Source organism: Falco rusticolus, chromosome 11 (genome assembly GCF_015220075.1).
Source record: "Falco rusticolus isolate bFalRus1 chromosome 11, bFalRus1.pri, whole genome shotgun sequence".
Taxonomy (NCBI): domain Eukaryota; kingdom Metazoa; phylum Chordata; class Aves; order Falconiformes; family Falconidae; genus Falco; species Falco rusticolus.
In genome coordinates this window covers 12,175,739-12,203,616 of record NC_051197.1, presented here as the reverse complement: position 1 = coordinate 12,203,616, position 27,878 = coordinate 12,175,739, and the positions used below count along the sequence as shown (strand labels likewise).

Below are 27,878 nucleotides of genomic sequence, written 5' to 3'. Positions count from 1 at the left end.
CAGCCCTGAGCAGGGCAAACCCCTTCTGCGGAGCCCACGGGCAGCAGGAGAAGGGGGGACGCCTGACCCCACAGGGACCAAGACGTGTCTGTGCACAGTCAGATGCCAAGGTAGGGTGAGTGGTGCTGGCATGGAGATCTGTGGGCACTGAGCTGCTCTCTCCCAGGAGGATGCTGGAAGAGACCTCCAGGGGAGTCCTGGACTCGGTGTCTCGGAGAGCATCTGGGAACGGGGTGGAAGGGTGACTGTGCCAGGGGCTCCTGAGCAGCTGGTGCTGGTGACAAGCATGTGCACGCCTTAGCCCGGCTGGGCCTGTCAAGCGTTTGCTGAGGTGTTGTCGTTCACTTGCAGTTATCTTCCAGGACCAAATGGTGCTCTGAAGACACCCGCTCAGTCCCCACAGTGCAAAAGCTCTAATTCTCCTTGTGGAGATGGTGCCCAGATAGCCCCTGCTCCTCCTCCTTTTCCTCCCCAAGGACATGAAGATCTCCTCCTTGGCTCTGCAGCACCCAGGTGCTAGGTGGAGACCCTGGGGCTTCAGACCCTTTCCTTTGCAGTTTCTTTCTGTTCTTGGGTTCTCCAAGTTTCATGATTTTTTGTATGTTTTGTTTCTTTAACTTGCTTCAAGCTGCTCATGTTGCCCATCCCCTTCCCCACACACCCCTCCTCCCTTACACTCCTGTTTTCACTTGTAAATTCTTTCTGTATCACATAACTATATGATGTTGAGTTGCTGTTTGTATGATTTTTCTCTTAAGTTACATCTTTATTATATTTTAGGGCCCAGGGATCATCCTGATATTGTTGATTCATTTATGCAACTCCTGGCACAGGTGTGTTTTAGTTTCTTATTCATTCACTTTCTGTTCTCTCTCTTTCTCTTTTTGATTCAATTTAAACCTATTTTTAGCTTTCTGTTGACAACGTTTTTTTTCCTTTTAGTTGAATATCGAGTTTCTCCATCTGTTTCCGTGGAAGTTGAAAACAAAACATTCTCCTTTAGTTCTGGGTTTGCACCATCCCCAGGGCAGTGCCCTCCTCTGCAGGGCAGCCTCCAGCCGCCACCCCCTCGCCTTGCTGAAGCTGGCGCGGGGTGCTCGGGGCTGCTGCTGCAGTCACCCTTGGGTGACAGACAAATTAGAGCATTAAGTGGATGTTTTCCCACCCATTTACCTGCCCTGCGATGGGTTCTCCAGAGCAAGGACAGGCTGAGCTGGCTGCCTTGCCCCAGGGCCAGTGGGAGCAAGCCCCTGCCCTGGTAGCAGGCAGCTGCCAGGGTTCGGCTCTGAGCAATGTGCTTGTGATGGTGTCCGGACCTGCCAGGGTGCCACGCTGCCTCCTGCCCCAGCAGCCTCTCAGGCTGGTGGCAACTCCTGCGCCTGCAGCCCGGGAGCACTCCCATGCTGTCGGCTCAGTGATGTGTGGGGAAAATTTGCGTTGACGTGGTAAGGGCCACGGACTGGCTTGTGGGGCTGGCACTCGTGTCACCGCTGGTGGTGGACAGACAGGGCCAGAGCTGTGTGTGTATATCAGCAGCAGGAGCCCAGAGTGCTCCTCAGCCCGCTGTGGCCCATGAGGGAGATGCCCTGATGTTCTTGATGCACTCAGCGCCTCTGTTGGAGACGTGTCCCCTGGCACGTAGCCACAGGGTACCCCTCCTCAATGGCAAGGAGGGGCCTGGCAGAGTCACTTTCTGCTTCGTTTCTGTAATGGCGAGACCTCTAACGTGCTGGCCCGGTGGCTGTGCAGGAACACCCATCCAGGCAGCTGCCAGAGCTGTGACCATCCTGCCCTTGCCGGCAGCCCGGGAGGGGTGTCTGACACGTGCAGGCGCTAAGCTGCCAGCCCCCCCTGACAGCTGCTCAGCCCACACATGGGTCTTGTGGGATGGAGCAGGCGATGGGACTGTACCGCACCCCCCGGGCAGGGTCTGCTCCTCATGGGTCTCACCTTGATGCCCAGATCCCACTGAGACCCGTCACATCTAACAAGCCATATTGCAGCATTTTCTTCCTTACTTTTCATCTTGAAAGATTGAACATAATTGAGATTATCAGAAAGCATTCACAGCTTTTGCCAGCGCTGGTTTTGGAAGCTGTGACCTTTTAACAAGGGTTTCAAACGTGATGGGAGGATGGTAGATGGGTTCTGTGCGTGAGGTTCATGGAGGTGTCCTCCCCAGCCACTCAGTGGCGGGACCTCTGCTAAACAACTGTGCCCAGTTTGGGCACATTTCTGTAGATACAAACTGGAGAGCACAGAGAAAAAAAACGTCTGGGAAGATGACCACCTTGTACACATGGTGAGGAGGAAAGGCTGATGGGAGCCTGAGGAGCTGCATTGGGTCTTGGAGTGTGTAAAAGGTAATGTCCTGGTCGTAGATAAAAACCCCTTTTCTGTTCTCGTCGAGTGGGACAAACAGTTAAAAGAAATCATGGAAAAGGATCCAGGTCAGGCAGTAGAAGATCTCTCTAAGAGCATGGGGGAGTCACCCAGGGAGCTGCTGTCGTTTGAAGGGCTTGGAAGGACTTAAGAAACCTGTTGCTCTTGGAGGGCAGGTAGAGGTGATCCTGCCAGGGGATGGGACATTAGGTGACCCTGAGAGACTCTTCCAAGGCTATTTGTTGTTTCTTTGGGAAGTGCCAAGTTTCTCTCTGGCTTAGGGTCCTTCTCCATGTCTGGACCTGGCACATTTGTGCTCTTTTGGAGACAAAAGTGCAGCCATGCTGCACTTCCATGAGGTGTGCGGTGAGAGCAACCACCACCCAGCCCAGCTGCTGGGAAGCTGTTACACACTGCCCTCTTGCACAGGATCTGCCGGCAGTGCTGGGGTGGTGTGCTGGCAGCTGGCCTGGGCTCCAGTGTGCCGGAGACCCTGCTGCAGGAGCAGCTCAGAGGCTCCTATCTCCATGGCTGCTCCATCTTGAATCACTGCGAGATATCTGACATCATGCTGCCAGCCCACCACCATCCACTCAAGACTTGGTGTTTTCCTGGACATTTTAGTCCAGCAACCCCACAGAGACCAAAGGATCCCATCCCCGTCCTCTGTCCTTACACACAGGACTTGTTTCAAGGTTTCCTCCTCTTCCTTGGCCTGCCCCTCTCCCCAAGACTGATGAGTTGACGGGGTGCTTTGAAATCCATCAAGAAACAGCCTTGCCATTCCCGCTTGGCTCCTTGCTCCCAGGACTTCAAGAGCTGATGGCAGAGGTGGGTCTAGCCTGTCCCCTTCCAGAGGACCATGCTCTGTGGTGATGCTGTTGAGCATTTGAAGATCCAAGGATTAAAGTCAGAGAGAAATTGGATCTCTTCAGATCCAATTATCATGTGGTGGGGGCTGTACTTTCATCCCAGCCTGCTCCATCTGTGGAGCCCTTGACAAAGTAATGCATCTCCCAGAGCAGGAGTGAGTTTGGACCCAAGAGTGTGTCAAGGTGGAGCCTTTCCCACTTCCCAGACCGTCTGCTCCTGTGATGGATCACCTTGGTGGAAATACCATCTTCCCTGTTTCAGATTCCTCTGGTTTCTCCTTGCAGACAGTGCTTTTGTCCTCTCCCTCTGCCAGCAAGTACTTTCCTACCTTCTGGTAACTCAGAAGAAGCTCCTGCCTCCTGATAGCTGCACATCAGCTGTCACCAGCTCACAGGGAGCCATCTCTCTGTGTGACAGGATTTCAGTTGACTTTGCAGTGTATTTATCTGCGCTTGGTTGCAGTCTGTGGGACCGCTCAGTTGGTGCGGCTCATCATCTTGCCACCATTAACTGGCAATCCACTCTTGACAATGGCTGGCTGATCACAAGAGCATGCTGGCTTAAACCAAATGTCTTACAGATGCCAGAGACTCTGGAGTTACTGTTACTACTCAAACCTAAGCAGAAAATAACCGGTCTGCTGTAAGGCTGCACAGAGTGGTGCCAACACCCTTTGCAGTGAGATCTGTCCTCAGCTGCTCCCCTCCTGCCTCTGCTGCGTGCTGGGGATGGTGCGGAGCATCACTGCTGATGTGCCTGAGGTGAGCATCCCGCCTGGAGGGCTATGGGGCTTCTTGCCACCCACGCAGCTGGAGCACCTGTGCCCAGGACCACATGGCTGTGGTGGCTGGGGCTCATACCTGGGTCTGCATCAGCAAAATCAAGCAGGTTCTGGTGTCTGGGAGCTCTCACCCGCTCCCTGGCCAGTGGGTACCACTCATGTGTATGCTCCCAGTTGCAGGTAGGATTTTGCGGGTCTCCAGCCTGCCTCCCCACTGTGACTGCAGGCACATCCATCCACCCTGGCAGGGTTCCATGCCAGCATGGACCTTGGGAGCACTGTGGTGACCTCCCCTGACGGGGAGCCCTGGGGCAGACTGGGCAATTGGGGCCTCACTGGGCAGAAGACGCAGGAGTGACCTTCTGTGATGGTACAGCCAGTGCTGTCCCCCACCTCCTTCACTTCTTGGCCTGGTCCAGGCTGCATGCAGCAGTCCTTGATCTCTCCACCACACCTGCTCCAGCCATAGAGCCCTGTGGAGGACATGGGCTCAGCATCCCCTCTCCCTGGCAGGCAGGGCTGACTGCTCCTCCCTGGCTCTGGTGCCTGACCAAGCTCATGTGCCCTTTCCAAAGCTGGAGGGTCTGCTCTGCTCTGCCAGACATGTGGTCTGGGAAGAGACGGTGGTGCCAGGCACAAGGGTTTGATCTGCATGTTCTGGAGAGCTGCAGGAACTGGCCGTGTAGCCCACCACTGTCCCCTGTCTGCTGGAGGAGTGGGGTCTGGTGTCCTTCAATGCCTGCCTCTGAAGAGCTGGGTGCAGAAGAGGAGCCTGCTTTGAAGACCTGTGTGGTGGGTCTCCCAGCTCTCTTGGAGAAGAACCCGACATCCTTTCTGTGCCAGGCTGCAGGGCAGCCCTCGACGGAGAGCCAGTGCCTACCTCTGCAGTGGCTGCTGCAGCAGAGGATGTGGGAGGATGATTGAAAGCATTTGAAGACCTGTCCCCATCCCAGAACATGCGGGCAGAGCTGCTCTGGCAGGAGACAGGGAGGACAGACTGGCAGTAAGAGGCCCCAGAGCTGGAGCATGATTCCGGGTGCCGGGAAGCAGCCCCTGGCTCTACCTGGTGCAGCTTGCTAATGGGAGAAACTCCACAAGGTGCCATCTCATGGGGCTAGAAAGCACCTCTGCATGTGTGCCCGGATTGGGCTTGCACTCTGCGGTTGCTTGGTGAAGGTGTCCTTTAGGAAGGAGCCCTCCCAATACTGGCACGTTTTCCCCCATGGCACTGATTGAGGAGCAGATGCCGCAGTGAGTCTGCAGGAGAGCTTACGGGGCTCTGCCTGCCGTGGGTCTGGTTTGGCTGGGAGGAGCACCCTGCAGGTAGGTGGCAATGTGAGCATGTTGGAAGAACCTTGTGCCAGCTGAACAGTCTTGCAGCGTGCAGGACTCGGGTTAAAAACAGTTCCTTGGATGGGCAGGGTAGAGAAACCTGCAGCTGGGTGGTATTGCAGGAGCCAGCTGCCCTTGAGCAGCATGCTGCTGTGGGAGAGGCTCATAGTTGCTGCTCTGGAGCCCACGCCAGGGCCCCAGTGGTAGTCTCCCATGGCTAAAACTACAAAGTCTTTTGCAAGAATTTGTCCGGTGTGGGGCCAACTAGATGACATCAGCCACGATGGGTGGGGTGTGTTTCTAAACCATTGCCCACCTACTAGCTAGCCTTCTGATGTTGGTGCTAGCTCATCAGGAGGGATGATGCACACAGTCTGTATATACACACAGGTATAACATGGCCTCTGATCGCCCCTGTGAAGGTCTTTGCTTGTATCTAGCAGGAAAGCAGGTCCCTGCGATTGTGCCAGCTCCATCTGGCACAGCGATGCCTTTGGTGCCCAGACCTGAGTCATCTCTTGCAGCGTGTGATACAAAGGGTCAGAAGGGAGATGGGGTGACCCTGAAACCTGCTCCTCAGCTGCTTCTCTGCACTGGGCAGATGGCTGTGGGCTTTCCCTGGAGAAGAAGAGGTGGGAAATGAGTCCGATTTTGCTCCAAGTAGAGACCATGGCTGTGGGCAGATGGCCATGCATCCTGGGCGCTGCCAGCTGAAAGCTGTCCCTCTTTTCATCCCCAGGAGCAGACTTGGAGGGTAGCAGTGGCCTTGCACTCAGCTCAGCACAAAGGCTGCCTGCCCTGGTGTCCTGCTGTCCAAGCTCCAGGCACAAAGCGGGGCCACTCCAGTGCTGTGGCTGTTGTTCCCCTGTGTCACAGTGACAGCGGGGCAGGAGGCATGGCTGCCATCCCCAGTACTGGCCCACAGCAGTGGGCATGGTGGCATGGTGGTCAGGGCACGGATGTGGTCACCTTACATAGCAGGGCTCACTGTGGCAGGGCAGAAATTCTTCCCGTGGAGTGGAAGGTGCAGGCTGAAACATTTCTCTCCAGTTAACTGCCCGGTGCCAGCACAGGAGGGACCAAGCCACTGCACGAGGTGCCATAGCTCCACGTGTCCCCAGCAGCAGTGGCTGACCCCCACAGAGGCTGGTGGGATTGCTGTGTGGCAGAAAAAACCCAAAGCTTTTCTGACCACAGGTTTGCTGCTCAGGAACTGCCAAACAATGTTGGTGTCTCATCGTCATCTGTGTCCTGGAGCCCAAGCAGTGCAAGCTGCTAGTCCAGTCTGGGGTTATGGTGTGAACCACTTGCTGTGACCCCAGGGATGCCAACATCTTCAGGAGGAGAGGAGCAAAGCACACAAGTGACCAGTCTCTGCTGAGCCTGGCATGGCTGTCCTTGTCCTGGGAGTGCTACCACTGCCTGGCCTACTCTGGAGGGACAGGAGTCCTCTGTCCCGTCTCTGGGACCAAAGCATTCGTGTGTACACTGCTGTGGCATCTCTCCTCAGGTCCTGGGGTCGGTGGTCCCTGAATGTAGCAAACTGCGTGGCTGGTGGACATTTTCTTGGGGGTGGGGGGGTGGGGGAAGTGATGGTTTCCTGCTGTACTCTCTGAATCTGCTGTTTACCGTGAGTGTGCCCAGGTAAGTGTGCGTCCAGGCAGAGGCTGTCTGGGGCACTGGGTTCCTTGGAGGCTTCCTGGCTGCCTCTGCAGCGCTGGGTTTATGCTGCCTGTCTGTGTGCCTTGCAGGCTCTGAAAAGGAAGCCGGACCTCTTCCTGTGTAGCAACCTGGATGTCAAAGCAGTGTTTCAGTGTGGTGAGTACCACGGGCACGGGCACGGGCTCTGAACTGCTCTCAGAGAAGCCAGCTTGCTCCTGCAGAGCCGGGCACAGACCAACCAGGGGCTGGGGACCACAGGGCTGATTTAGGATGACACGTGGGGGTTTTGGCTGCTAACTTGAGTGATTTCTGCCTGCAGGTGTTCTTTCCCTCAAGTTTCCTGAGGCCCCAACAGTCAAAGCATCCTGTGGCTTTTTTGTGAGTATTGTGGCATCGTGCAGCCCACTGAGAGCTGGGAGGGCGGGAGTGGGGCTGCAGGTTGGGCAAGAGCGCTGCAGTGTGGAGCCTGCTCTGGCACTGAGCTGGCCGGGCTCTGTGTTTCAGACCGAGTTGCTGCCCCGCTGTGGAGAGATCGCCCCGGTGGGACAGGTCGTGCATGAGAATGGCAAAGTGCTGCTGCAGGCAGTGCTGGAGGTGAGATGCCAGCACCACGGGTGCATCGGGCAGCTTTAGGCTCTATTGCTGAGCAGCACCCCTGCAGAACTGGGGGCACAGCCCACCAGTTTGGGCAGGTGCAGGCACAGCGACACCGGGGGCTCAGCAGGGTCTGTCTGCTCTGTGGCAGGGCATCGGTGGCCAAGCTTCCCGCAGCCTCATGGATCACTTTGCAGAAATCCTCTTTGCCTTGAACAAGCACTGCTTCAGCTACCTGAGTGTCTGGATCAAGGAGGCCATGCAGCAGGATGGCTTCCCCTCAGCCCGCGTCAGCCCTGAGCAGAAGGAGACCTTCAGCCAGCAGATCCTCAGGTTCGTGCACTGCTTGCTGTGGCTGTGCCCCATGTGTGATGGGAATGACCCATCCTGCATAGCCTGATGTGTCCCTCCTGCTTCATGTTTGTCCCCTCCCTGTCTTAGCAGAGAGCGTGTGAACAAGCGGCGAGTGAAGGAGATGGTGAAGGAGTTTACCCTGCTGTGCCGAGGGCTGCATGGCACAGAATACACAGCAGACTACTGAGCACCTGGCCAGGACCGCGGACAATTTGCCCGGACCAGCTCTTCCCTGCAAGGAAGCCCCCATCCTCCCCGCCCTGCTGCAGTACGGCTCATAGAATAACCCTCCACCTAGAATTAACCCACTCGGGACGCTCCTCAGCTAGATTTGGTGGCCACATCTCGGTGTCAGCATCTTTGTTTCCCCCAGCATGCTCCCCCCTCACAGGGGACAGGAGTGCCGGCTGCAGGAGGTGGCAGCGGGGGAAGCCTGGGCAGGACTGCCCCAGCACAGGCTGCCCTGCACCTGGGCTACCAGCCCTTCCCCAGAACTTCCCCGTGGGTGCCTGTGCCCCACGGCGGGGAGGCTGCCCCTGTGCCCACGGCAGTGGCTGGCTGGGCAGGGTGGCTTGCCCCCTGCTCATTTGTATGTGTGTGGTTGGGAGGGGGGAGGCCCTGCACCTAATTATATTAAGAATATTTCTATGTTGTGGCTTTCGTTATTGCAGTGCCTGGACTGCCTGCACCTTGGCTCAGAGGAAAAGCCAAGCAGAGGGGCTTAAAACAAGGTTGGGAGGCCTCAAAGCCTCCTGTCCTGGCTTCAGGAGGGATGGCAAAAAACAGTCCCCCTTGCTCACCACGCCATCCTTGCCCAGCACAGAGCAGGTCACAGAGAAGAAACAGTCCTACCCCACATGAGAGGGGCCAGACTCCACCCCCACCAAATGCAGGGTCCTCCCTGCAGCACAGCGGGGGTGTGCCACAGTGCTGCTCATTAGAGCAGGTAAGGGGCTTGCTCACGCCCAGAGCCCTCTCCCACTTGCCTTAGTCCCTCTGCCCAGCCTGCAACCATGCTTTCATTTCTGGGGGTCCTGGTTCTAGTCTTCTGTTCTCTCAGGCTGGTTTCAGCTGACACACAGAGCTGTGCTCCCCAAGCAGGCATCATGAGCTGCGTTTTCACTCTGGCACACCTGGTGTCAGCCCTGTCTGTGCTCCTCAGCCCATGTTTTATTCTAGAAGATGATTCATTACAAGTCCTTTTCCATTCAGCTTTAGTTAGTAACAGTAGCCCACAAAAGCCTCAAGTCCTCAGACTGTCAGCTTGTGCAAAGCTCTAACTTTTGCATGTAGGGCCAAAACTGCCCTGGACTGGGGAACCTTCAGAGGCTGGTCCAGGCCAAGCACCTCTCCTGGCCCTGCTGCTGCCCTGGCTGTAAGCCCCAGGCATCCCCGAACACACACACACCTGCTCTCCCACCACAGTACTACTGACCCAAAGCTGCATCCAACGCAAGGCCAGTTGGTGGCAGGTCCAGACCCTTGAGAGACCCTCACAGCTCCAACACTTGTTGGCTGGCAATGCTTGGGCACCCACATGGCCCTGTTTCGGGCTAGGTGCCGATGCTGCTGCTGAATCAGGGTTGCTCGCGTCCCTCATCCTCATAGGCAATGGCAATCCCCCGTCGGCCCTGCGTAGCCTTGGAGATGGGCATCTGCCCCAGCCGCTGCTCCAGACCCCGCCAGCTGCGGGACTCCAGGAAGGAGGCTGGAAGGAAAGAGAAAGGGAATTGGGAATTGTTACTGGAAGCAGGGAGGCGGCACCTCCCCTGCACCAGGGCTCATCCCCACCACAAAACCAAATCACAAACCAGCAGGGCTGATCTCTGCAAGGGCCCGTGTCTGGTCCCTGCAGGCCAGGGTAGTGCTAGGGGGCAGCTGGGAGGCTGGGGGCTCGCAGAGGTGGGTGGCACGCATCTCCCCTGTGATCAACGAGATGTCAGGAATAGCTTCTGCTGCAGGGATGGCCGGTGGGAGTTCAACATGTGCGCAGGCACCTGTTGGGAAACAGTAACATTAGTCTGATACTCCTTATCTATCCTCCAACTGGCACAGAGCTGAGACAACTGTGACCTCCGGGTAAGGGAGCTTAACAGGACATGCCCTGGGAGGGTGCTGGGCAGCTAGTTTCTAGCTATTACCTGGCAGCAGGTCTCGGAAATCAGTGAGGTAGTTCCCTGTCCATTCGCGGGCTGGGTTACAGGCCAGCTCCAGCTCATAGGGCGTCACAATGGGCCGGTAGAAGTCGCTGGAGTCCAGCAGGGAGTTCTGAGCACAGGCCACCAGGACAAAGATATCCACCTCCAGGAAGTTGGCCAGTTTGGCAGGGTTTGGCTTCCCCACAGCCAGTGTGTAGCTGCGCTTGCCAGCCCGGCGCAGAAGCTCCCGGAGGTGTTGCAGCACAGCCAGGTAGCCCGCCACGCCAAGGGTGCCCACCAGGATGCCCACCACGTGGGCGTCCCGGGCCCGCTCCACCAGGTAGAGGCGTCGCATCAGGGCCCGGTTGACATTGAGAGTCTCGTGGCGGCCACAGCCGGTGGTAGGATCAAAGGAGCTGAAGGGGCAACGGTTCCAGGTCAGCATGAAGCTGGTGAGGGCCAGGCCCTCGGCTCCCACGTAGAACATGGCACAGTCCTGCAGCCCTCCTGGTGCCTCCACCAGGAACTGGCGACCAAACCGCCGCTCCTCTCCAGGTAGTGCGGGACCAGGAGGGTCCCCACACACCACTCTAGAAAAGATGACATTGGGGTACTCAGGGCACAACTCCTGCTCCAGCTCACCTGAAGGGAGAGAAGAGTGAGAATGAAATGTGCCCACAGAAGGTGGGGCAGCAGATTAGGGGAGAGGAGAAGACAGAAGTCAAGGCTGACAGTGTCTGGGGAGTGCCTGCCTACTCTCCTCCTGGCAGCTCTGCAGAGCTCAGAGCAGCACCAGAGACCCCCTCCCTGCCGCAGAGCACTCACCCATTGCATGGGCATAGACCACATCGCTTAGCACCACCACATGGCTCTGCCGGTCAGGGTAGAGGTCCCGGAAGGTCTTTGTGCAATGCCCGATGTCCAGGGGCTGCCGCCCGAAGATATGCAGCACCGGGAGCTTTCTGCAGGGGCTGAGGCAGGCTGGGCCGTAGTGCAGCACCGCCTCAGCACCTACGTGCTCGGCGGCCACTTCATCCACACAGCAGCTGTGGGGAGGACCCTATGTCAGACAAGCTCTACCCCATAGAGCTCTTCCTTCTCCATGGCACTACTATCCCTTGCCTGAGCAGCTCCATCCCTCGGCCCTACCAGGCTGGGGACGGGTAGCTCCATTACTGCCCGTGCAGAAACCTCGGGACATGCCCGCACACCAACCTGCCGTACGTGGTGTCTCCTAGGACGTACATCTCGGCCCCGGTCGCCTCCTCCATCCGGGCCGCCAACGCCGCCGCGTCCGCCAGAAGCTCGTCGGGGAACTGGAGGGCGACCTGGGGGGCGGGGGGGGGGGAGAGGGGGTGAGGCACCAGGGAGGGGCGGCCCGTAGCTCCCGGCCCCGCTGCGGCCCCCGGCCCCGCTCACCTTGCGGAACCCGCCATCCCGCACGAAGGCGGCGGCCCGGTCCGTCTCGTAGAAGCTGTCAAGGTCTCCTCGCGGCGGCGGCGCCGCCGTCGGGCCCAGCTCCCGCCGCAGCGCGGCCTCCCCGTCGCTACTGAAGGCTGTTGCCATGGCGCCAAGGGGTTGCGGGTCAAGACCGCCACGCGGGGCCCCTGCGCCCGCTTCCGGGCTGGGGCGCGGAGTCGGCCAATGATAACTCGGCACCGCCCTCCCTTCTCCCGGAAATCCCGCCCTTTCTGGGGCGGGGCCTATCGCGCTTCACGGCAGGGCGATGAGGGGAAGAGCAGCCAATGGGAAGAGGCGCCCGTCGCGGCGCGTTACGGTCTAGGTAGATCCCGCGCGGCCGTCAGGCCGGGCAGCCAATAAGCGGGCGCGGTGGCGGTGGCGTCACGCTCTTTCCGTCCGGACGCTGCGGTTCCGTTCACGTGACCCGCGCGGGTCAGGTGACGCGCTCGCGCTCGCCCCCGGCTCGGCCCGCTCCGTCCCGGCTCGGCCCGCGCCGCTGCCGCCATGACGGGGCTCGCGCTGCTGTACTCGGGGCTCGGCCTCGCCTTCTGGACCACGATGCTGGGCGTCGGTCAGCGGGGCCGGGGGGGCCGGGCGGCGGGCCACAGGGTCGGACCGGGGCCGCGGGGCAGGAGGGGGCTCTGGGCGTGAGGAGAGGCTGCAGGTCGGGCCTGCGCCCCCGCTGGCCGGGGAGGGTCTGGGGTGTGGCGGGGAAGGACGGCGGGGGTTGAGGAGGTGTAACGTTAGTACCCCGGTGGCCCGTGGCCTGCCGTGGCACCGGGAGCGCTGCTGTGGGGCTCCTCAGCCTGGACATCACCCCCGGGCGCTTTCAGCGGCTCCCTCGGGCGGCTGGGGCCCCTGGCAGCGCCGTGTAGCTGCCAGCTCTCGGCACTCTGAGCCTGTCCAGCCTGAGCAGCTGATTTGCTTCTCTGCGTGTGCCGGAGTGGAAAGGTGCCGGTGCCAGTCAGGGGCTGTGTTTGGTTTTGGCAGGGCAGGGGAGGTAAATGCAGGTGCCTGTTTTTTCAGGCTGTGCTGGTTAATGTCTGCTGGATGGAGATCACCCTCCCGCTTTGCCAGGCTGTGGCGGCATAAGGAAATGTGCAGGTTTGTCAGGATCATTGCAGATCCGGTGCATGGCAGCTTCTTGCACCCCAGACTCTGCTGCTGATGGCATTGGGCTCAGCAGCACTGAGGATGGGTTTACTGCCCAAAGGGTAGCAGGAAGATTTTGTGCTGGAGCTGTTGGTTATTTCCTCTTTCAGTGCAGAGTGAAGTGTGACCATGAGCCAGTCGGAGGCTGGGGAGACCTTGGCTTTTGCCTCAGTATTTGGGTGAGGGGAGAGACCGAGTCAGAAGCAAAGGGTGTCTCACTTCCTCGTGTTTCCAGGGCCTTGGTGAACCCAGTGTGGGGCACGGGGCTGCCTTAGTGGATTCTCTGAATCACATGGCTTGCGCCAGTGCAGATGCATGCTGCGAACTTTAGACTGTTGGAAAATCTCAACAAGTTGAGCCCACAGGCTCTTAAGTTCCCATCCTGTTGCAATCCCTTTTCAGGAAAGGCACAAGCAGGAAGTGATCTCGCCCTGTGCAGTGTTGCGGTGGTGCCTCTTTGTGCTTCCTCTCGTTGTCCTTCCTCTCCTTGTCCTGACCCCTGCTTTGGTCCTCTGGTCCTGGTGACCCAGCTCACAGGAAAGTGTCCTTCGCCCTGTTTCTTTTGTGTATGAATCCAAGGCTACACCTGCTCTTGAAGAGATGGAAGGTGCCCTGAGGATCTGCCCTGAGCCGGTTGTAGTTCTTTACCACTCCTGGGGAGTGGGGGCAGCTGAGGCTGGCTGGGTTCAGTTCCTGCTCAGCCAGCCAAGCAGCAAAGCCAGAACACAAGTTGCAAACTGGCTGGACCTAGCACCATAGAGATCGTCCCTGAAGGTCACCCAGTATGCAGGCTGGGATGTGGCCTCCCTCTGCACTCCCTGGCCATGGTGGTACCGTTCCTCATTTGTGTGTGTTGCTGCAGGGGAGGGAGGCACCCTGATTCTGCAGGCAGGAGTGACCAGTGTTACTGCTTCCCGTTTTGGGGCCAGCTCGCCTGGTATGTTCTGCCGGTGCACTGAGCCCTGAGTCAGGTTTAGCACATAGGAACAGTGGGAACATCCCTGCTGTGAGGCTGGCAGGTCTCCCTACGCTGCAGTGCTGAGGTCTTATGTGGAATGAGTTGTCCTGCGGGTCTTGGCTGTGGGCAGGGAAGGGCTCCTCTGACCTGGGGCATGTGGTCGTGCTGGCCATGTTGTGGCTTGCCATCATCCCCTGCCTGCAGGCTGTGACTCGCTGGAGGAGGGAGCACTGGGACATGTGTAGTGACCTCTTCACTGCTTTTAAGCATTTCAGAAGTTTCCTGTTTATTCTTTTCTTGACTGTATGCAGGGTCAGTGTCACACAGCCACTGGCTCTAGTCGGCAACGATAGAGCCGTCCCTTCACCCTCCTTATCTGGTGTGGGGACAGTGTGTGTGTGAAAGACAGTGTGACAGACAGTGCCACGCTGCCTGTGCTTATCTGTTCCTCAGGACGTTAGGTCACAATCTCTTTTCCAGCTGCACACTGTCAGCCATGCAAAAAGCAAGTATCTCTTCTGGTCTGCAGCCGTGTTTCCCGCTCATGAGCTCAGAGCAGGGCAGGGTTTTGGTGTGAGCACCTCTGGATGTGCCTGGGCTCTGCAGGGCTACTGCGTGTGACACCAGGCTTCGCAGGCCGAGGAGGAAACAGCAGTGCCGGGCTGGTAGTTGGTACCTGTCTGAAGGTCTCTGTGTCGCTCTTGCTTTCTAGGGATCTGCTACACAATATTTGACCTGGGTTTCCGCTTCGATGTGGCCTGGTGAGTTGCCTGAAAATGCTGGCATCCTCAGGGCTGTGTGAAGTGGGTGGTGCTGGCAGTGCCTGCCAGGAACAGTGCTCGTTTCTGAGTGATGAGCAGTGGTCACTGGATTGCAGGAGAACAAGAGCTACAGTGAGTAGGGCCTCAGCTCCCCAATAAGTGGGATAGATGCAGCCCACGTGTATGTCTGGCTGGCTCCATACAGGATCCTGGTGCAGCCATCACTGCCTTTCTCACCCCCTCTCCCAGCCCAAGCTTTCCCTTCACAGTGAGGGTTTGGGGGTGAGATCTCTGTCCGTGTGGGTGAGGGTTCTGAGTTGCTGGCTGGCAGAGACAGGCTCTCATGTCCCACTGTCTGGCAGTCCCCAACCCATCTTGGGCTGCATGATCGAGTGGGGGGTACCTGCTTTGGGGCTGTGCACTGTGAAAAGGGGGGCTCAGCCTGTGCTAACTCAGGGCTCGCTTCTCTCCAGGTTCCTGACAGAGACGTCACCCTTCATGTGGTGCAACCTGGGCATTGGTCTGGCCATCTCCCTGTCCGTGGTGGGAGCTGCCTGGTGAGTGCGTCTGGCTCTTCATCAGGCTCCTACTGTCCCACCTTGGTAGCTGTGTAAACACTGTGGTTTCCCCATGACAGGCAGTAGCAGGACAGCATGTACGTGTGGGGCTATGCGGGTCACTGCAGCAGTGGGGCCAGGTTGCTGGGCTCCTGGGGGGGGTCTAGGCAGGCTGCCTCACAGGCTGCAACTGCAGTGGAGAGGCAGGGATGTCTTTGGCTCTCTGGAAGCCGTACCCCTGAGCCCAGGCCTTGCAGTGGCTCTTGTGCCCCAGCAGTTCTGCTGGCGTAGGTGGTGAAGCTTGGGACCACTTGTACCCTGGGGGTGGACAGGCCAAGCCCACGTTCTCCCCCAGCTGCATGACTGATTCTTGCTCAGCTGGAAGATCCTGGTTTCCTTATTGAATCCTTCTGCGAGTACCAGACCCTCCACCAACCACCCTTGTCTGCCACAGGGGGATTTACATCACAGGCTCCAGCATCATCGGTGGTGGAGTCAAAGCCCCTCGGATCAAAACGAAGAACCTGGTCAGGTAAGGACAGACCTGGGGTTAGGGCTCATGCCATGCCTGAGCAGGTCCCAGCCCTGTGCAGAGGCTCCTGTCCCATCTCTAGCTGGGTGCTGCTGGCAGACCGATCCTTGCTGAGCTGCTGCTGCTGTTTGCTTTCAAAACAAAGAACCCTAAAGGAGCCAGAGTGCTGATTTGAAGAGTCGCTGTGCAATATCATGCAGTGAATGAGCCCAGTGTGTTCTAAACAAACACCATGAGATCATATTTCCTGCCCGAGGCGAGGGTTCCCCTGGCCAGACCTTGCACAGCCATTCCCTGAGGGAGCAGAAGGGGGCTAGCAGAGGGCAGGGCTCCCTGGGCCTGCTTCCCACAGGTCTGTCACAGCTTACTTGGGTGGCACAGCACAACCAGCACCCGGCCTTTGTGTTTGGCAGCTCCCCCTTGTTTGAGAGGAAAAGGGGTCGGTAGGCTGGACTGCCTTTCTGCCCTTGGCAGCAGTGGGACAAGCTCGGATATGGCTGTGGAGGGGGCTGGCTGCTGGCTGGCTGAGCATGAAGTGGTAGGGGCTGCTCCGGGTGGAGGCATGGCACTCAGACTTTGCCTTTCTCCCACAGCATCATTTTCTGTGAGGCTGTGGCCATCTACGGGATCATCATGGCAATTGTCATCAGTAACATGGCTGAGGTATGGGAAGATGTGGGCTGGCCTGCACCGGCCTTGGGGCAACAGTGGGGATAGGCAGCTGGGCAGGGGCCAGTGCTGTGAACAGTGGCCTTGTGGGGACTTTCGGACACTTGTGGCTCTGGGAGCACCTGGGCGGGTGGTCTGTGTGGTGGTCCTTGTCTGTGCTGAAGAGTAGGTTGGGGGAGCACACACAAGGTGTGTGTCATGAAGCCACCCAGGGACATGGAGTCAGGGAGCAACTCTGGCCAAAATATGGCTGCCTCATGCTGTATCAGGGACAGGTACCTCTCCCAGGGACCACAGACTTGGCGCTAACGCAGACCCTGTGCTTTCTCTCAGCCTTTCTCTGCAGTCACCCCAGAGGCAATTGGAGCCAGGAACTACCACGCAGGTAAGGACTGCTTGATCCCTGGTGCCATCGCTGTGAGCATTGCCACAACCCTGACTGCCACCTTCTGACCGGCCCGTGGCCCGCTGCAGGTGCCTGAAGGACATGCGACTCTTCTGCCAAAAAGCAGCTTTTTAGTTACCTTTTCAAGGCCCTCCTGCACCCACGGGGCTATGCTGCCCAGCAGCAGCACTGCTCCTCCCTTGGGTGGCAGAAGATTGCTGTCACCTGCTGGCCTGGCACTGCAGGAGCTGCTGCACACCCTGGAGCAGTCTTCCTTCCCAAACAGGAGGATGTTGCTGATGCTTGGCAGCTCTGGGGCTTCTGTCACCTCGAGGCAGAGCTGCTGCAGCATGCCTCAGGTGCAGGTAGAAGGGGGTTACCCCCTGCTCTTGCAGTGTTCCTCTCTCACAGGTTTCTCCATGTTTGGGGCTGGCCTGACCGTGGGGTTATGCAATCTCTTCTGTGGGGTCTGCGTGGGCATTGTGGGCAGCGGGGCTGCCCTGGCTGACGCCCAGAACGCCAGCCTCTTCGTCAAGATCCTGATCGTGGAGATCTTTGGCAGTGCCATAGGGCTGTTTGGGGTCATCGTCGCTATCCTGCAGGTACCTGCCTCCTGGGGCCACAAGGTTTATGTGAGCACAATGTGCCTGTCATCCTGGGTGCTCTTCAGCTCCAGGGAGAGACTCCTGGGGCCACAAGGTTTATGTGAGCACAATGTGCCTGTCATCCTGGGTGCTCTTCAGCTCCAGGGAGAGACTCCTGGGGCCACAAGGTTTATGTGAGCACAATGTGCCTGTCATCCTGGGTGCTCTTCAGCTCCAGGGAGAGACACCTGGGCTCCAGCACAATCCTCTGCTCTGGGGCAAGGAGGCTGCTCACAAGGTTTGGGTGGGGGGCACAGCTTTCCGCACAGCATGCCGTGCTTATTTGCAGCAGCGTGCTGAGCTCTTTTGATGGCCCCTCTGAGCAACTGTCATGGAGGGCGTCACCTTGGGTGCACCATGTGTGGTGCTCATGTCTTATTGGTGGGGCTGATAAGCTGTCTTCAGCTTCTGGATGGTTTCAGGGTGCTTGGGTGGGACTGGGATGCTGGGCTGGGGTTTGTGGGGCACAGCCTAACCTCTCTTCTTTCTTTCTAGACATCTAAAGTAAAAATGGGCAACTGAGCCCTGTCCCACCAAGCCTGTTCCAGCCTGCCCCAAGAGGTGCTGTATATACTTATTTAATGTTTCTATCCTTGACTGGGGCAGGAGCTGCCTAGCAGCAGGAGCCTGGCTGTGCAGAGCCCCATCCTGCTGATCCGTCGGCCCCTTGGAAGAAACAAATTTCTCTGTGTGAATTCTGCCCCCAGCAGCCAGGCCCAGCCCGTGGGGCCCTGCTGCTGCGTGTCCTCGGTGTGTGTAGAATCAACCACCAGTGCAATTCTGTGTCCGTGAAATAAATATGGTTCTCATCCAAGGTTTCAGCTCTTTCTCTGCCCTGTGCGTGCTGGGGAGACTTGCAGAGAGCAAGTGGTGATTTCAGCTAACCCTCTGCCTGAAAATTCCCCTCTGTGCCTCTGGCAAAGTCCCTGTCCTGCACCAGGAGCCTGGTGGTGTCCTCCCTGTGTGGGGTTAACCTGCTCGGCCTGCAAGCGGCAAACTTCTCTGAGCTGTGGGAAGGCAGAGCTCTGCCTTGCTGCCCAGAGCAGGTAGGAGGCTGCTGTAGCAGGCAGCAGCAGCCCCATGCTGCCACTGCCAGGCTCCTACTGGCGCTGGCAGTGCCCCGTGTGAGGCAGGCGCAGGCACAAGCTGGTTTGGGCCCTTCGGCTCCCATCCAGGTAGTTTAGTGCAGAGGGAGTGTACACGATATCCGTAGCTCCATTGTGCAGCTGGGGAGCGCCAGCCAGAAGGGTGGAGGAGTGAAGCTTTTGCCCCTTCCAAGGCTGTCCTCCAGCCAGCAGCTCCCTCGTGTGACTGTTGCCTGGGGGGTGCTGGGGCTCCCTAGTCTGCAGTGCCTCTGTCCAAGGGGGGCTGGCAGCAGGGACGCTTCGTGCTGGCTCTGCTTCCCTCTCCCTGGCTGTGCTGAACACAGTGTGGGAAAGCTGGCTGTGGACAGCTGGGCCTGCAGCTCATCTGCTGCTTGGGGGAAGGGAAGAACAAGGTCCTCCTGCCTCAGCTCTGCAGAGAGCCTGGAGCCGATGCTTCTGCAGTCTGCTGTATCCAGTACGAGGCCCTCATCCTGCTGTGCTGCCAGTGCACCCTTTGTAGGGAAGCATTGATTCCCCTGGCGCTTCCAGTGCTGTGTCAGAGCAGCTGCGTGCCTGGAGCTGCCCATCTCTTCTCACCTGGATGCGACAGGCTGGGCAGCGGTGAGGCTGCTGGAGCCAGGGAAGGGTTCAGACCTGCCGATTTTTGCCCTTGGAGTAGGGCAGCTGCCTCTGCAGGGCCTCCCGGAGCTCTGCTGGTCTCCCAGCTGTGCTCCACACTGTCCGATGTGTCTTGGGGACAGCAGCGTGTTTCAGCCCTGGTTGCAGGAAGACTGCTGGGGCAAATCAAGCCTCTGTTTCTGCTGGCTGCCCTCTAGGACTGGAGGCTGCGACAGGAGCTCTGTGCCTCACGTAATGGCAGGGACATGAGCTGGGCCCTACCTGCTCAAAGAAAGGGTGTCAGGTGTAGGCAGTTTTGGCTGTACTCTTGTCCTCTGGCATTGCTGGTGCTGCAGGCCAGAGGCATTTGAAGCCCCTAGAAGCTGCAGGGCCATCTCCTCAGACCTATGCCAGACTTGCGGGGCTGTGTTTAGGAAGGAGATGCCTGGGGTTGGAGAGCCTGTGCTGGTGGTAGAGAAGCTGTGGTATGGGTTAATAGTCTGGCTGGTTAACAACTGTCTTGAAAGACTCATCAACTTGGCTTTCAGGGATGGGTCTTGCCCTGCCCTGCCTTGGCTCGATAGAAATCTACCTGCTGTCAGAAGTCTCCCTCCGCAAGGTGCTTTCCCACCCTCCATGTCCAGCCTGTGTGTTATCACGGCTTTGGCAGGGGAATGTGCTCCAGGCTTGCCCACAGGCCCCTTGTGAGGATGCGAGACCCACCAGGGCTGGTCTCAGGGTGGCCCATGGCCCGTCTCTTGCAGTCAGCAGTGGCGACCTGGGCGCACTCGGTGATCTCGTGTCCTAGGGGCACGCGTGCTCTTTGGTTCTGCGCATTGTGTCACTTTGGGAGCAGCACGAGTTGGAAGATGACTTGGTGACGGTGTGTAAGTACCCGCAGGCGATATGCCACCTGCCAAGGAGCCGAACCCAGAGCTGGAGGCAGAAGTCGGGCAGCTTTCACAGGGCTTGCCTGCAGGGTGGAGCAGGGCTGGGCTGGGTGGGTGCCAGTCCCGCCTGAAGGTTGTCTTCTGAGGGGAGCGGCCGTGGGGCAGAGGGAGAGCCCTGGCGGGGTGAGCGGCCAGGCGCGGGGCGCACAGAGGCCTCGGAGGGCAGGGGCTGCGCAGAGCGGGCACAAACGCCGTGGGGCGGCGGGCAAGAAGTGAGGGGCTGTGGGCAGCGCCAGAATTCCCGGTGGTGGGTCGAAGTGGCGGTGGGACCAGCCCAGGATCCTACGGTCATGCTGTTGTGGTAGGGAGAGCGGAATTCTCGGTGTTTCCTAGCAATGGAGCCCGGGGGGCGGGGGAAGGAGTCACAGATGGGTTGCGGCGGGTGCTGAGCCAGCACCGACGCGCGGGGACACGGGAGTCGCCCCGGGGGGGGCCGTGAAAGCGCCGCCGCCCGCAGCGGGCGGGAGGGGAGGGACACCGGGGGACCCCGTCCCCGTGGCCGCGGGGCAACTCGGAGGGTCCCCGGTGCCGCGCGGGGGCCGCGGGCTGAGCACCGCGGGGCGGGGCGGGGGCGCGGCGCCTCCGGGGGGTCCCGGTCCCCGCGGGGCTGCCCCGGCCCGGCGGCGGCGCGGTCCCGGGGCGCGGGGCGGGCGGTGGCGGCGGCCCCGCCCGGTGCGGCGGCGGGCGGAGCCGGCGTGCGGGCGCGGCCCCGTCTCCCTGCGGCTCTCGGCGGTGCGGCGGCCCGGCCGGCAGGGCCCCCCGCAGCCCCGGGCATGGGAGCCCGCGGGCCGGCGGCCGGGGCTGGAGGAGGAAGAGAAGGAAGAGGAGGAGAAGGAAGCGGCGGCGGGGGCCGCTGACCGGCGCCGGGGCGGCGCGGCAGCCCCGAGGCCGCGGTGAGTGGAGCGGCGCGGACAGGCCTGGCCGGGTGGGGGAGGCCCGGGATGCCACCGGGGGATGTGATCCCGGTCACTTAGGGGTGGTACCGCCCCGGCTCTGGAAGAAGCCTCTTTTTGAGGTTGTTTCTCGTTTTTTAATAAGTTTGTGTGTGTGTTGGTGACTGGGAAAAATGGGGGTGGGGTGGGGGGGTGGGGGTGTTGCATGCACCCCTTCGCCCAGCTTTATGGCCGGGAGGAGGCCACCTTTGGTGGCACCGGGGCCATCAGTTGTCCCTGCACCTCCCTTCTCCCAGCCCAGGGATGTCCTGCGGGAAGGATGGAGCTCATAGGGAGGACCATGGATCCCCTCCAAAACAAGCATCACCAGCCCTATGGCACACACCGCGCCGGGGTGAATCCCTGGGGACCAGCTCCCCAACCCCGGGTTGCTTTCGGCCTCTTGCACCCTGCAAAGACGCTGCGATGGGGGCAGATGACATCATGTTTCATAGCCCCCTGCTTAGCGCGTGTTTTTAAGCCCACTCATGTTCATGAGATCCTGTGGCCGCCGTTCATGGAGTGCTTCGCTTTTGTTCCCGTTGAGCATCACTCTCTACTTGCCTCGTGGACTGCCCTGCTAAAGGGTCCCTACAACCCGCTCTTATTCCTCCCTAGCACCTCCCTGCCTGGCTGTTCAGACGCCACTGCTCCATGTGCTGCCTGCTGCGAGGGTTTTTGGGGAGGGTTTCTGGCAGGCGCTGGGGGGGGGGGGCAGATAGGTCCCTGTGTCAAGGGCTGTGCTGGGTGACAGGGCGCTGTGACTGTGAGAAGGTTTGGGAGATAATGGCAAAGCTGGCTTTTCTCCAGAGGGCGACTTTCTAGAAAAAACCTGGATGAAGGGTTGGGGTGCTGGTATGTGCCAGGAGACCCCTGCCCACGGGAACCCCGCTCCACATCCTACAGAGAGAGAGGGTGGATGCATTTGGGGTGCTGGGCTCGGAGCCTTTTCAAGCACCTCCCTGCCTGCCAGCCAGTGGGCTCCTGCCAGCACCCCGCTGCCTGCCAGGGACAGCCCTGCGGCTGCGAGAGGGCAGCTGGAGCAGAGTTGGGCAGGGGGTCCTGCTTCGCACCTCTGCTCCGATCCCTGCTCCCAGCCCGTGCTGCTGTCACTGCCGCTCGCCCTGCAGCTCCCCGGGGGGCCCCACTGGCCAGGGCTGGCAGCTGCTGGTGGGCTGGCCCCAGGCCCTGGGCTGGTTGCCAGCACCCTCAGGTCCTAGCTGCGCTCCGGCTGGGGGGTCCTGCCGCAGCTCCCAGGCCGCTGGAACGCCCCCCAGGATTCCTGCAGTGGCACCGGCCTGTCCCTGGGTCTCTGAGACCTTGTGAACCCCTGTGCCTGTCCCTTGCATTTGCCTTGTCTTGTCCAAGCAACTTCCCTGAGAGCGGGGACTGGGGCAGGGACCAGGGCAGGAACTGGAGTGCCCAGCCATGCTGTGGCCCGAGCCCGACAGTGGCGGGGCTGGGAAGGGCCAGACATGGTTTGGCTCAGCTGGGGCCCTCCAGTGACTCTCCCGGCTGCCTTCCCAGCAGGGCTCTGGCCCAGCTCCAGGTGTCATGTGGGAGATAAGGGGACCCTGGCTCCCAGCAGCTCCCAGCGTCCCGGGGCCTCACCACCAGCAGCAGGAGGAGAGAGGACCCACACTGCTGGCTGTAAGCTGGACCCCCCTGGACATGGCAGGGACCCCCACCCCAGGGGCTGGGACGTCCCACTCGGCTTGGCTCAGTGTCTGCCATGCTGCTGCTCGCCCCGCTGGCTGCTCCGAGGAGGGCCCCGCTGGCAAGGCATTTGCTGCCGGCCCCGCTTCGGTGCCGCTGCTGGGGTGGCAGCACTGGGGGTGGGGGTTTGGGGTATGGGGAGCAGGGAAATAGGGTGCCTCCAAAAGGGGTGGCTGGTGGCGACACCCACGGCACCCTTGGGACATCCCAGGCTGGCTGCGTTTTTGGAAAGCGTGACCTTCTCCAAGGGCCCAGCCTCCACAGAGGCTCTCTGTGGCACCTGTCAGGGTATCCCCATCCCCTGCTGGAGGGGATGAGGAGTGGATCTGGCCTGGGCTTGGCCTTGGGAAGCAGGGAGGAGACTTGCTGCGTGGGGCTGGGGTCATCTTGTGTCTTTATGGCTGTACCTTCAGAGGAGGGGTCCAAGCACAGCATCCCCCCCAGGGTGCTCTCTGGCATACTAACCTGTGAGCCCATCACCTCTGCATCAGGCCTGTGCTGCTTCCACTGCCCTAGTGTCGTTCAAGCTGGGGTTGGGGGCTCAGGCTGGGACTGTCCTGAACATGGGGTGTCTCGGTAGGATTGGGACCGTGGCTGGAGCCGCCTCCCTGCCCCGCTGAGCGCACATGTCTGCCTGCTCATGCCCGGAAGATGACCAGGCTGCTCTTGGGGGTGACCCTGGAAAGGATTTGCAAGGCCGTGCTGCTGCTCTGCCTGCTCCACTTCGTCATCATCATGATCCTCTACTTCGACGTCTATGCGCAGCACCTGGACTTCTTCAGCCGCTTCAACGCCAGGAACGCCTCGCGCGCCCACCCTTTCTCCAACTCCTCCCGCCCCAACAGCACCGTCCCCAGCTACGGGCCAGCTGGTGCTGAAGCCCCGTCCCCCAGCGCAAAGCCCAGCGCCAACCAGTCCGCCACTGAGAAGCCCTTGCAGCCCTGCCAGGAGACACCTCCTGGGTTAGGTGAGAAGTGTGGGGTGAGCATAGGGAGGGAGTTGGGCTCTGGCTCCAAGTGTGGGGCTGAAGTGGGTGCCCATGGGTGGCGTCCTTGCCCCCTGGGCTCTAGGCATAGCTTCCCAGCGGTCCCAGGGGCGGAGCAGTGGAGAAACTCCAGCCTGGAACTGGTACCAGGATAGCTGGTTTTGGGTTTTATTAGCAGCTTGCCCAGTCTCTCTGCACTGTTTGGGAAAGGTTTTGGGTGTCCTCTGCCCTCGGTAGTGCCGGTCCCCCTTGCAGGTCCCCCTCGCTGTTTGCTCTGCTGCGGGTGACCATGACCCTGACCATGTCCTGTCCTGCGGGCATCATCCTGCCCTCCCTCTTGCAGTCGGGCGCCTGCTCATTGAGTTCAGCTCTCCCATGAGCATGGAGCGGGTGCAGCGGGAGAACCCCGATGTGCGCCAGGGTGGCAAGTACACCCCTCCGGACTGCCTGCCCCGGCAGAAGGTGGCCATCCTCATCCCCTTCCGGCACCGTGAGCACCACCTCAAGTACTGGCTGCACTACCTGCATCCCATCCTGCGCCGGCAGAAGGTGGCTTATGGCATCTACATCATCAACCAGGTGAGAGGGGCGAGGGCGATGGGGTGGTGGGGCTGGGGTGGGCTGGTGGGTATCACTGAGCTCTGCCCTGCAGTTTGGTGAGGACACCTTCAACCGGGCCAAGCTGCTCAACGTGGGGTTCCTGGAGGCTCTCAAGGACGATGAGGAGTATGACTGCTTCATTTTCAGTGATGTGGACCTCATCCCCATGGACGACCGCAACCTCTATCGCTGCTACGAGCAGCCGCGGCACTTTGCCGTTGGCATGGACAAGTTTGGGTTCAGGTGTGTGCCCTGGGGTGCCGCAGTGTTTCCACCCCAGCAGGGCTGAGGTGGCCTTGCCAGGATGACACTGGGGCCACCAATCTCAGTTTTCACCTGGAACAGGCATGGGGTTGCTGGTTGGGATTGTGGACGTGGGATGGGAAGAGGGCACAGAGCCCTGAGTGGGAGGGTGACACGGGGGAGGGCTGGTGCTTGTCCCTGGAGGTCCCCATGGGGCTGACCCCCATCCTGGCCTGTCCCTGGGGATGAACTGTTTGCATTCAACCTGCAGGCTGCCCTACGCTGGCTACTTCGGAGGTGTCTCTGGGCTGAGCAAGTCCCAGTTCCTGAAGATCAACGGCTTTCCCAATGAATACTGGGGCTGGGGAGGAGAGGACGATGACATCTTTAACCGGTAGGTGCTAACCCCTTGCCAGCCCTTTCTGGCTGGGGTGTGCTGGGGGCTCCCCGCTGAGCCCCGACCTGCCGCCCTCACCAGCGCCAGGACTCCCCGTCTTGCAAGGGACGTGCATGGGGCACGCCACACTGGAGGAGGGATTTAATTACCCTCTGCCTCGAGGGCTGGTGACCTTCACGGGGCCGTGGGGCACCCACATGCTTTCCTCATGGCTGAGCCCCCTCCACAGCATGGTGGGGCCCGGCCCCCTCGGGCGGTGGTAGGAGCTGTGCCGGGGCGGTGTGCCTGCGGGCTCCGCTCCAGGCCAGGGCCAGGATGCTAAACTTGGAAGCGTCTCGATGGCGGCTGAGCCGAACAGGCATTTCGGCCAGCAGCCGGCAGGCCGCAGCACAGCTGCGTGCAGCACCGGGGCGAACCCCCCCGCAGGCACCCCACCTTGGGTGCGTTGGGTGCCGGAGCTGGAGAGTTGCCACCTCATCTCCTGCGGGTTTCCCCACGGCACTGCCACAGCTGGTGGCACACAGCCAGCCCGTAATGGCCAGGCGAGCAAAACGCCCCTCGCATGGGCAGGGGTGACACAGTTGCGATTTCCATGCAAGGTGGGCTCAGGGTGGGGAACAAGCAGCATGTGGAGCTCTGGGAGAGAGCTTCAGGCAGCCCTTAATTTGTGGGGAGGGCCCGGAGGGAAGGGCCTGGCACCGGCATTTGGAGAATGTAAAGGGCAGGGGCTGTGGAGGGGGGGACGGCTGTCGGCGTGGGCTCAGCACGGGGCTGACCGCAGCTGCCGGCCCTTGGAGCTGGAGGCCTCTGGATGGGAGCGGTGCTTGGGGCACCCAGCACCCTCAGTCATGGCACCGGCCTCGCCGTGACCTGGCTTTGCTCATCTTGGCTTGGCATGGCCCTGTTTAACAAGGGGCAGGTTTATTTGGCCTGGGGCATGACCCTGGAGGTCTCCGAGCCAGGGAATGTCCCACACTGATTCCCCCTGCTCCTACCCCCCAGCATCTCCCTGAACGGCATGAAGGTGTCGAGGCCCGACATCCGCATCGGGAGGTACCGCATGATCAAGCACGAACGTGACAAACACAACGAGCCCAACCCGCAGAGGTGAGTGAGTGCAGGGGCCTGGCCAGCCGGGATGCCAGGCAGTCGCTGGGATGCCTCTGGCTACCAGCTCCCCTACTCTGCGCACCCCCACGGAGGTCCAGCACCGCTGGCACCATGGCAAGCACCCCCCTCCCCGCCTCATCGCGCTCCCCTTTCCACCAGATTCACTAAGATCCAGAACACCAAAATGACGATGAAGCGGGATGGGATCAGCTCGCTGCAGTACCGGCTGGTGGAGGTCTCGCGCCAGCCCATGTACACCAACATCACGGTGGAGATCGGCCGGCCACCCCCGCGCCTGGCCCGGGGCTAGCGCTTGTGCCGCCGGCAGAGCCGCCAGGAGCCGGCTCTGTGGCCGGGCTGGCTGGGCACCGTGTTTGCCCCGGCTTGAGAGCCAGGACTGGCTGGGGATGTTTTCTGCCTACTCTGCTGCCTTCTGGAGACGGCCACCCCCCAGCCGGGCCCTCGGTGCCCAGGATTTCTCTGTCCCCTCCCTGTCCCCATGAGTGTGTTTGCAGGACCCCCGCCCCATACTCAGTGTGTTGGCGGACGAGCCCGGCTGCCCAGCGTGCGGCTCCTGGCACAGAGGGAGGGGGCAGCCCCGGCCCTGGCAAGGAGCCCCCTGCCCATGCCAGCTCCTGCCTGCACCCCAGGTGGGGAGGGTGAGATCCCGCTGCTCTGGGAGAGCTGGCGGGTCCCCACCAGCGCTGCGAGAAGCGGGGTGCAGGCTTCCCCCTTCACCAGTGCTGGAGCCGCTGCTGCCCCAGCCGGGGTGGGAGCAGCCTGGGCCCCCCTGAGCAGGCAGGGTCGGGGTGAGGTTGCCACCCGGGCCAGGCGCTGCCTGTGCTGCTGGGCACACAGACGTGGCTCGCTGTCTTCCTCTGCTTTAGTCTGGTGCTTAGAGCCGGGCTCTGCCTCAGCTCTGCCAAACAGAGACCTCTGGTTAGCGAATGCCCCTCGCTGTGCCTCAGTTTCCCCAGGGCTGGTGGGGGGAAGCCGTATTCTGTCCCCCCTCCCCAAAGGCAGATGCTGTGTGCGTGTGCAGCCCCCGCCGGTGGCTGCCCTCACCTGTCCTCCCCGTTTTGTGGGAGGGTGGGACTCATTTGAACCCCCCCAGCCCCTCTTGGTGGTGGCTGGCATGGGGGGGTGCGCTGCCCCACAGCTCCCTCCAGCAGTGGGTGCCCCACAGGCGGTTTGGGGGCCACTGGGGTCTCCCCCTTCTCTGGCTCCCCTCCTCCAAGCCTGGGGCAGGGGGACTGCAGGCAGGAGAGGCCGGGGCCGTGCAGGGCAGGTGCCCTGTGCCCCTCCATGGGACAAGAAGGCCCGGCACCCCGCACCCCGCAGGGGGCCGGCAGCAGTGGGGTTGCAAGCGGGGCAGCACGCCAGGGTGGGGGGGCACCGGCGACTTTTGTACATTTGAATGTCTGACCCTTTTTTTCAGCGTACGTTGAATGCAGCGTTCGGTCGTAGAGACCGGGGGTTTTGTATTTAATAAAAGTTTCAAAAGTTTGCAGGGTTTGTAGGGCTGGGGAGGGGGCGGGGAATCACCATGAGATGGAGCAATTTCAGCATCTAGTGGGAAGGGGTCTGGGGGGCAACGCTGTCTGCCAGCTCTAACTGGGGGCTGGGAGGCAAAGCCCCCCTGCTCTGCTCAGCCCTGGAGCCTTTCCAGCTCACCCAGCCATGGAGCAGCACTGGGGCATCCCTGCCCCGCAAGGTGCCCAGGGCACGCATGGGGCAAAGCTGGCTGCTGTCACCATGCCATGGATGCTTGCTGCACCTCCCTGCCCTTGGGGACAATGCTCTCCCCCAGCAGGGACAGGCCCCTGTCCCCCACCTTATGCCTTAACTCCAGCTGGTTTCGTAGGTCCAAGGGAGCATTCCCCCTTGCCCAGTCTGGCTGCTCAGTGTCAGTGCAGGGCATGCAAGGGGAAAAAGGCTGCACCCATGGGACATGGTCCCCCACTCTCCAACCCGCACCCCCACCAGGGTCCCCAAAGAAGGGCACAG

The 27,878-nt window shown here is 60.5% G+C and overlaps 4 protein-coding genes across 6 annotated transcripts in view; 3 read left to right on the top strand and 1 right to left on the bottom strand.

Moving 5' to 3' along the window:
* The window catches only part of IPO13 (importin 13), a 31,998-nt gene extending 23,372 nt beyond the window's left edge, over positions 1 to 8,626 (top strand). The window contains exons 15-20 of one of the 2 annotated variants that reach the window (XM_037404039.1): positions 781 to 833; positions 7,120 to 7,186; positions 7,350 to 7,408; positions 7,535 to 7,624; positions 7,776 to 7,957; positions 8,069 to 8,626. In XM_037404039.1, the coding sequence (XP_037259936.1) occupies positions 781 to 833; positions 7,120 to 7,186; positions 7,350 to 7,408; positions 7,535 to 7,624; positions 7,776 to 7,957; positions 8,069 to 8,165 (548 nt within the window). In that variant the 3' untranslated portion in view covers positions 8,166 to 8,626. Of the gene's footprint in view, positions 1 to 780; positions 834 to 7,119; positions 7,187 to 7,349; positions 7,409 to 7,534; positions 7,625 to 7,775; positions 7,958 to 8,065 lie in introns of both variants that reach the window. The other variant, XM_037404038.1, reaches the window with a different exon arrangement.
* A 489-nt stretch (positions 8,627 to 9,115) lies between these two features.
* On the bottom strand, positions 9,116 to 11,745 carry DPH2 (diphthamide biosynthesis 2). The gene is made up of 6 exons (XM_037404041.1): positions 11,536 to 11,745; positions 11,332 to 11,444; positions 10,942 to 11,162; positions 10,120 to 10,758; positions 9,790 to 9,975; positions 9,116 to 9,686 (listed from the first exon to the last, which is right to left on the bottom strand). Exons 1-6 carry the CDS (start codon positions 11,680 to 11,682, stop codon positions 9,556 to 9,558), a joined length of 1,437 nt encoding a protein of 478 aa, XP_037259938.1. The 5' UTR covers positions 11,683 to 11,745; the 3' UTR covers positions 9,116 to 9,555.
* Positions 11,746 to 11,983: 238 nt separating this feature from the next.
* On the top strand, positions 11,984 to 18,051 carry ATP6V0B (ATPase H+ transporting V0 subunit b). Its single transcript, XM_037404388.1, has 8 exons — positions 11,984 to 12,148; positions 14,400 to 14,448; positions 14,922 to 15,005; positions 15,460 to 15,537; positions 16,131 to 16,200; positions 16,540 to 16,591; positions 17,003 to 17,193; positions 17,731 to 18,051. The coding sequence occupies exons 1-8, from the start codon at positions 12,082 to 12,084 to the stop codon at positions 17,755 to 17,757; spliced, it is 618 nt and encodes a 205-aa protein (XP_037260285.1). The 5' UTR covers positions 11,984 to 12,081; the 3' UTR covers positions 17,758 to 18,051.
* Positions 18,052 to 20,636: 2,585 nt separating this feature from the next.
* On the top strand, positions 20,637 to 27,377 carry B4GALT2 (beta-1,4-galactosyltransferase 2). 2 transcript variants are annotated; one of them, XM_037404059.1, is made up of 7 exons: positions 20,637 to 20,781; positions 23,117 to 23,503; positions 23,865 to 24,100; positions 24,174 to 24,364; positions 24,636 to 24,758; positions 25,764 to 25,868; positions 26,031 to 27,377. In XM_037404059.1, the coding sequence occupies exons 2-7, from the start codon at positions 23,188 to 23,190 to the stop codon at positions 26,179 to 26,181; spliced, it is 1,122 nt and encodes a 373-aa protein (XP_037259956.1). In that variant the 5' UTR covers positions 20,637 to 20,781; positions 23,117 to 23,187; the 3' UTR covers positions 26,182 to 27,377. The 2 variants fall into 2 exon arrangements, with proteins under 2 accessions (XP_037259956.1, XP_037259957.1); XM_037404060.1 differs by lacking the exon at positions 20,637 to 20,781 and adding an exon at positions 22,330 to 22,470.
* Positions 27,378 to 27,878: the final 501 nt, after the last annotated feature.

What these genes read in the sequence shown, in the direction of transcription:
- DPH2 (XM_037404041.1), bottom strand. Translation starts at nt 11,682, where the DNA reads ATGGCAACAGCCTTCAGTAGCGACGGGGAGGCCGCGCTGCGGCGGGAG. An exon ending in GGGATGGCGGGTTCCGCAAG is followed by an intron (nt 11,445 to 11,535) that starts GTGAGCGGGGCC and finishes CCCGCCCCCCAG; the next exon opens with GTCGCCCTCCAGTTCCCCGA. An exon ending in GGAGACACCACGTACGGCAG is followed by an intron (nt 11,163 to 11,331) that starts GTTGGTGTGCGG and finishes TCCTCCCCACAG; the next exon opens with CTGCTGTGTGGATGAAGTGG.
- ATP6V0B (XM_037404388.1), top strand. Translation starts at nt 12,082, where the DNA reads ATGACGGGGCTCGCGCTGCTGTACTCGGGGCTCGGCCTCGCCTTCTGG. An exon ending in TCCGTGGTGGGAGCTGCCTG is followed by an intron (nt 15,006 to 15,459) that starts GTGAGTGCGTCT and finishes TGTCTGCCACAG; the next exon opens with GGGGATTTACATCACAGGCT. An exon ending in AAAACGAAGAACCTGGTCAG is followed by an intron (nt 15,538 to 16,130) that starts GTAAGGACAGAC and finishes TTTCTCCCACAG; the next exon opens with CATCATTTTCTGTGAGGCTG.
- B4GALT2 (XM_037404059.1), top strand. Translation starts at nt 23,188, where the DNA reads ATGACCAGGCTGCTCTTGGGGGTGACCCTGGAAAGGATTTGCAAGGCC. An exon ending in GCATCTACATCATCAACCAG is followed by an intron (nt 24,101 to 24,173) that starts GTGAGAGGGGCG and finishes TCTGCCCTGCAG; the next exon opens with TTTGGTGAGGACACCTTCAA. An exon ending in ATGGACAAGTTTGGGTTCAG is followed by an intron (nt 24,365 to 24,635) that starts GTGTGTGCCCTG and finishes TTCAACCTGCAG; the next exon opens with GCTGCCCTACGCTGGCTACT.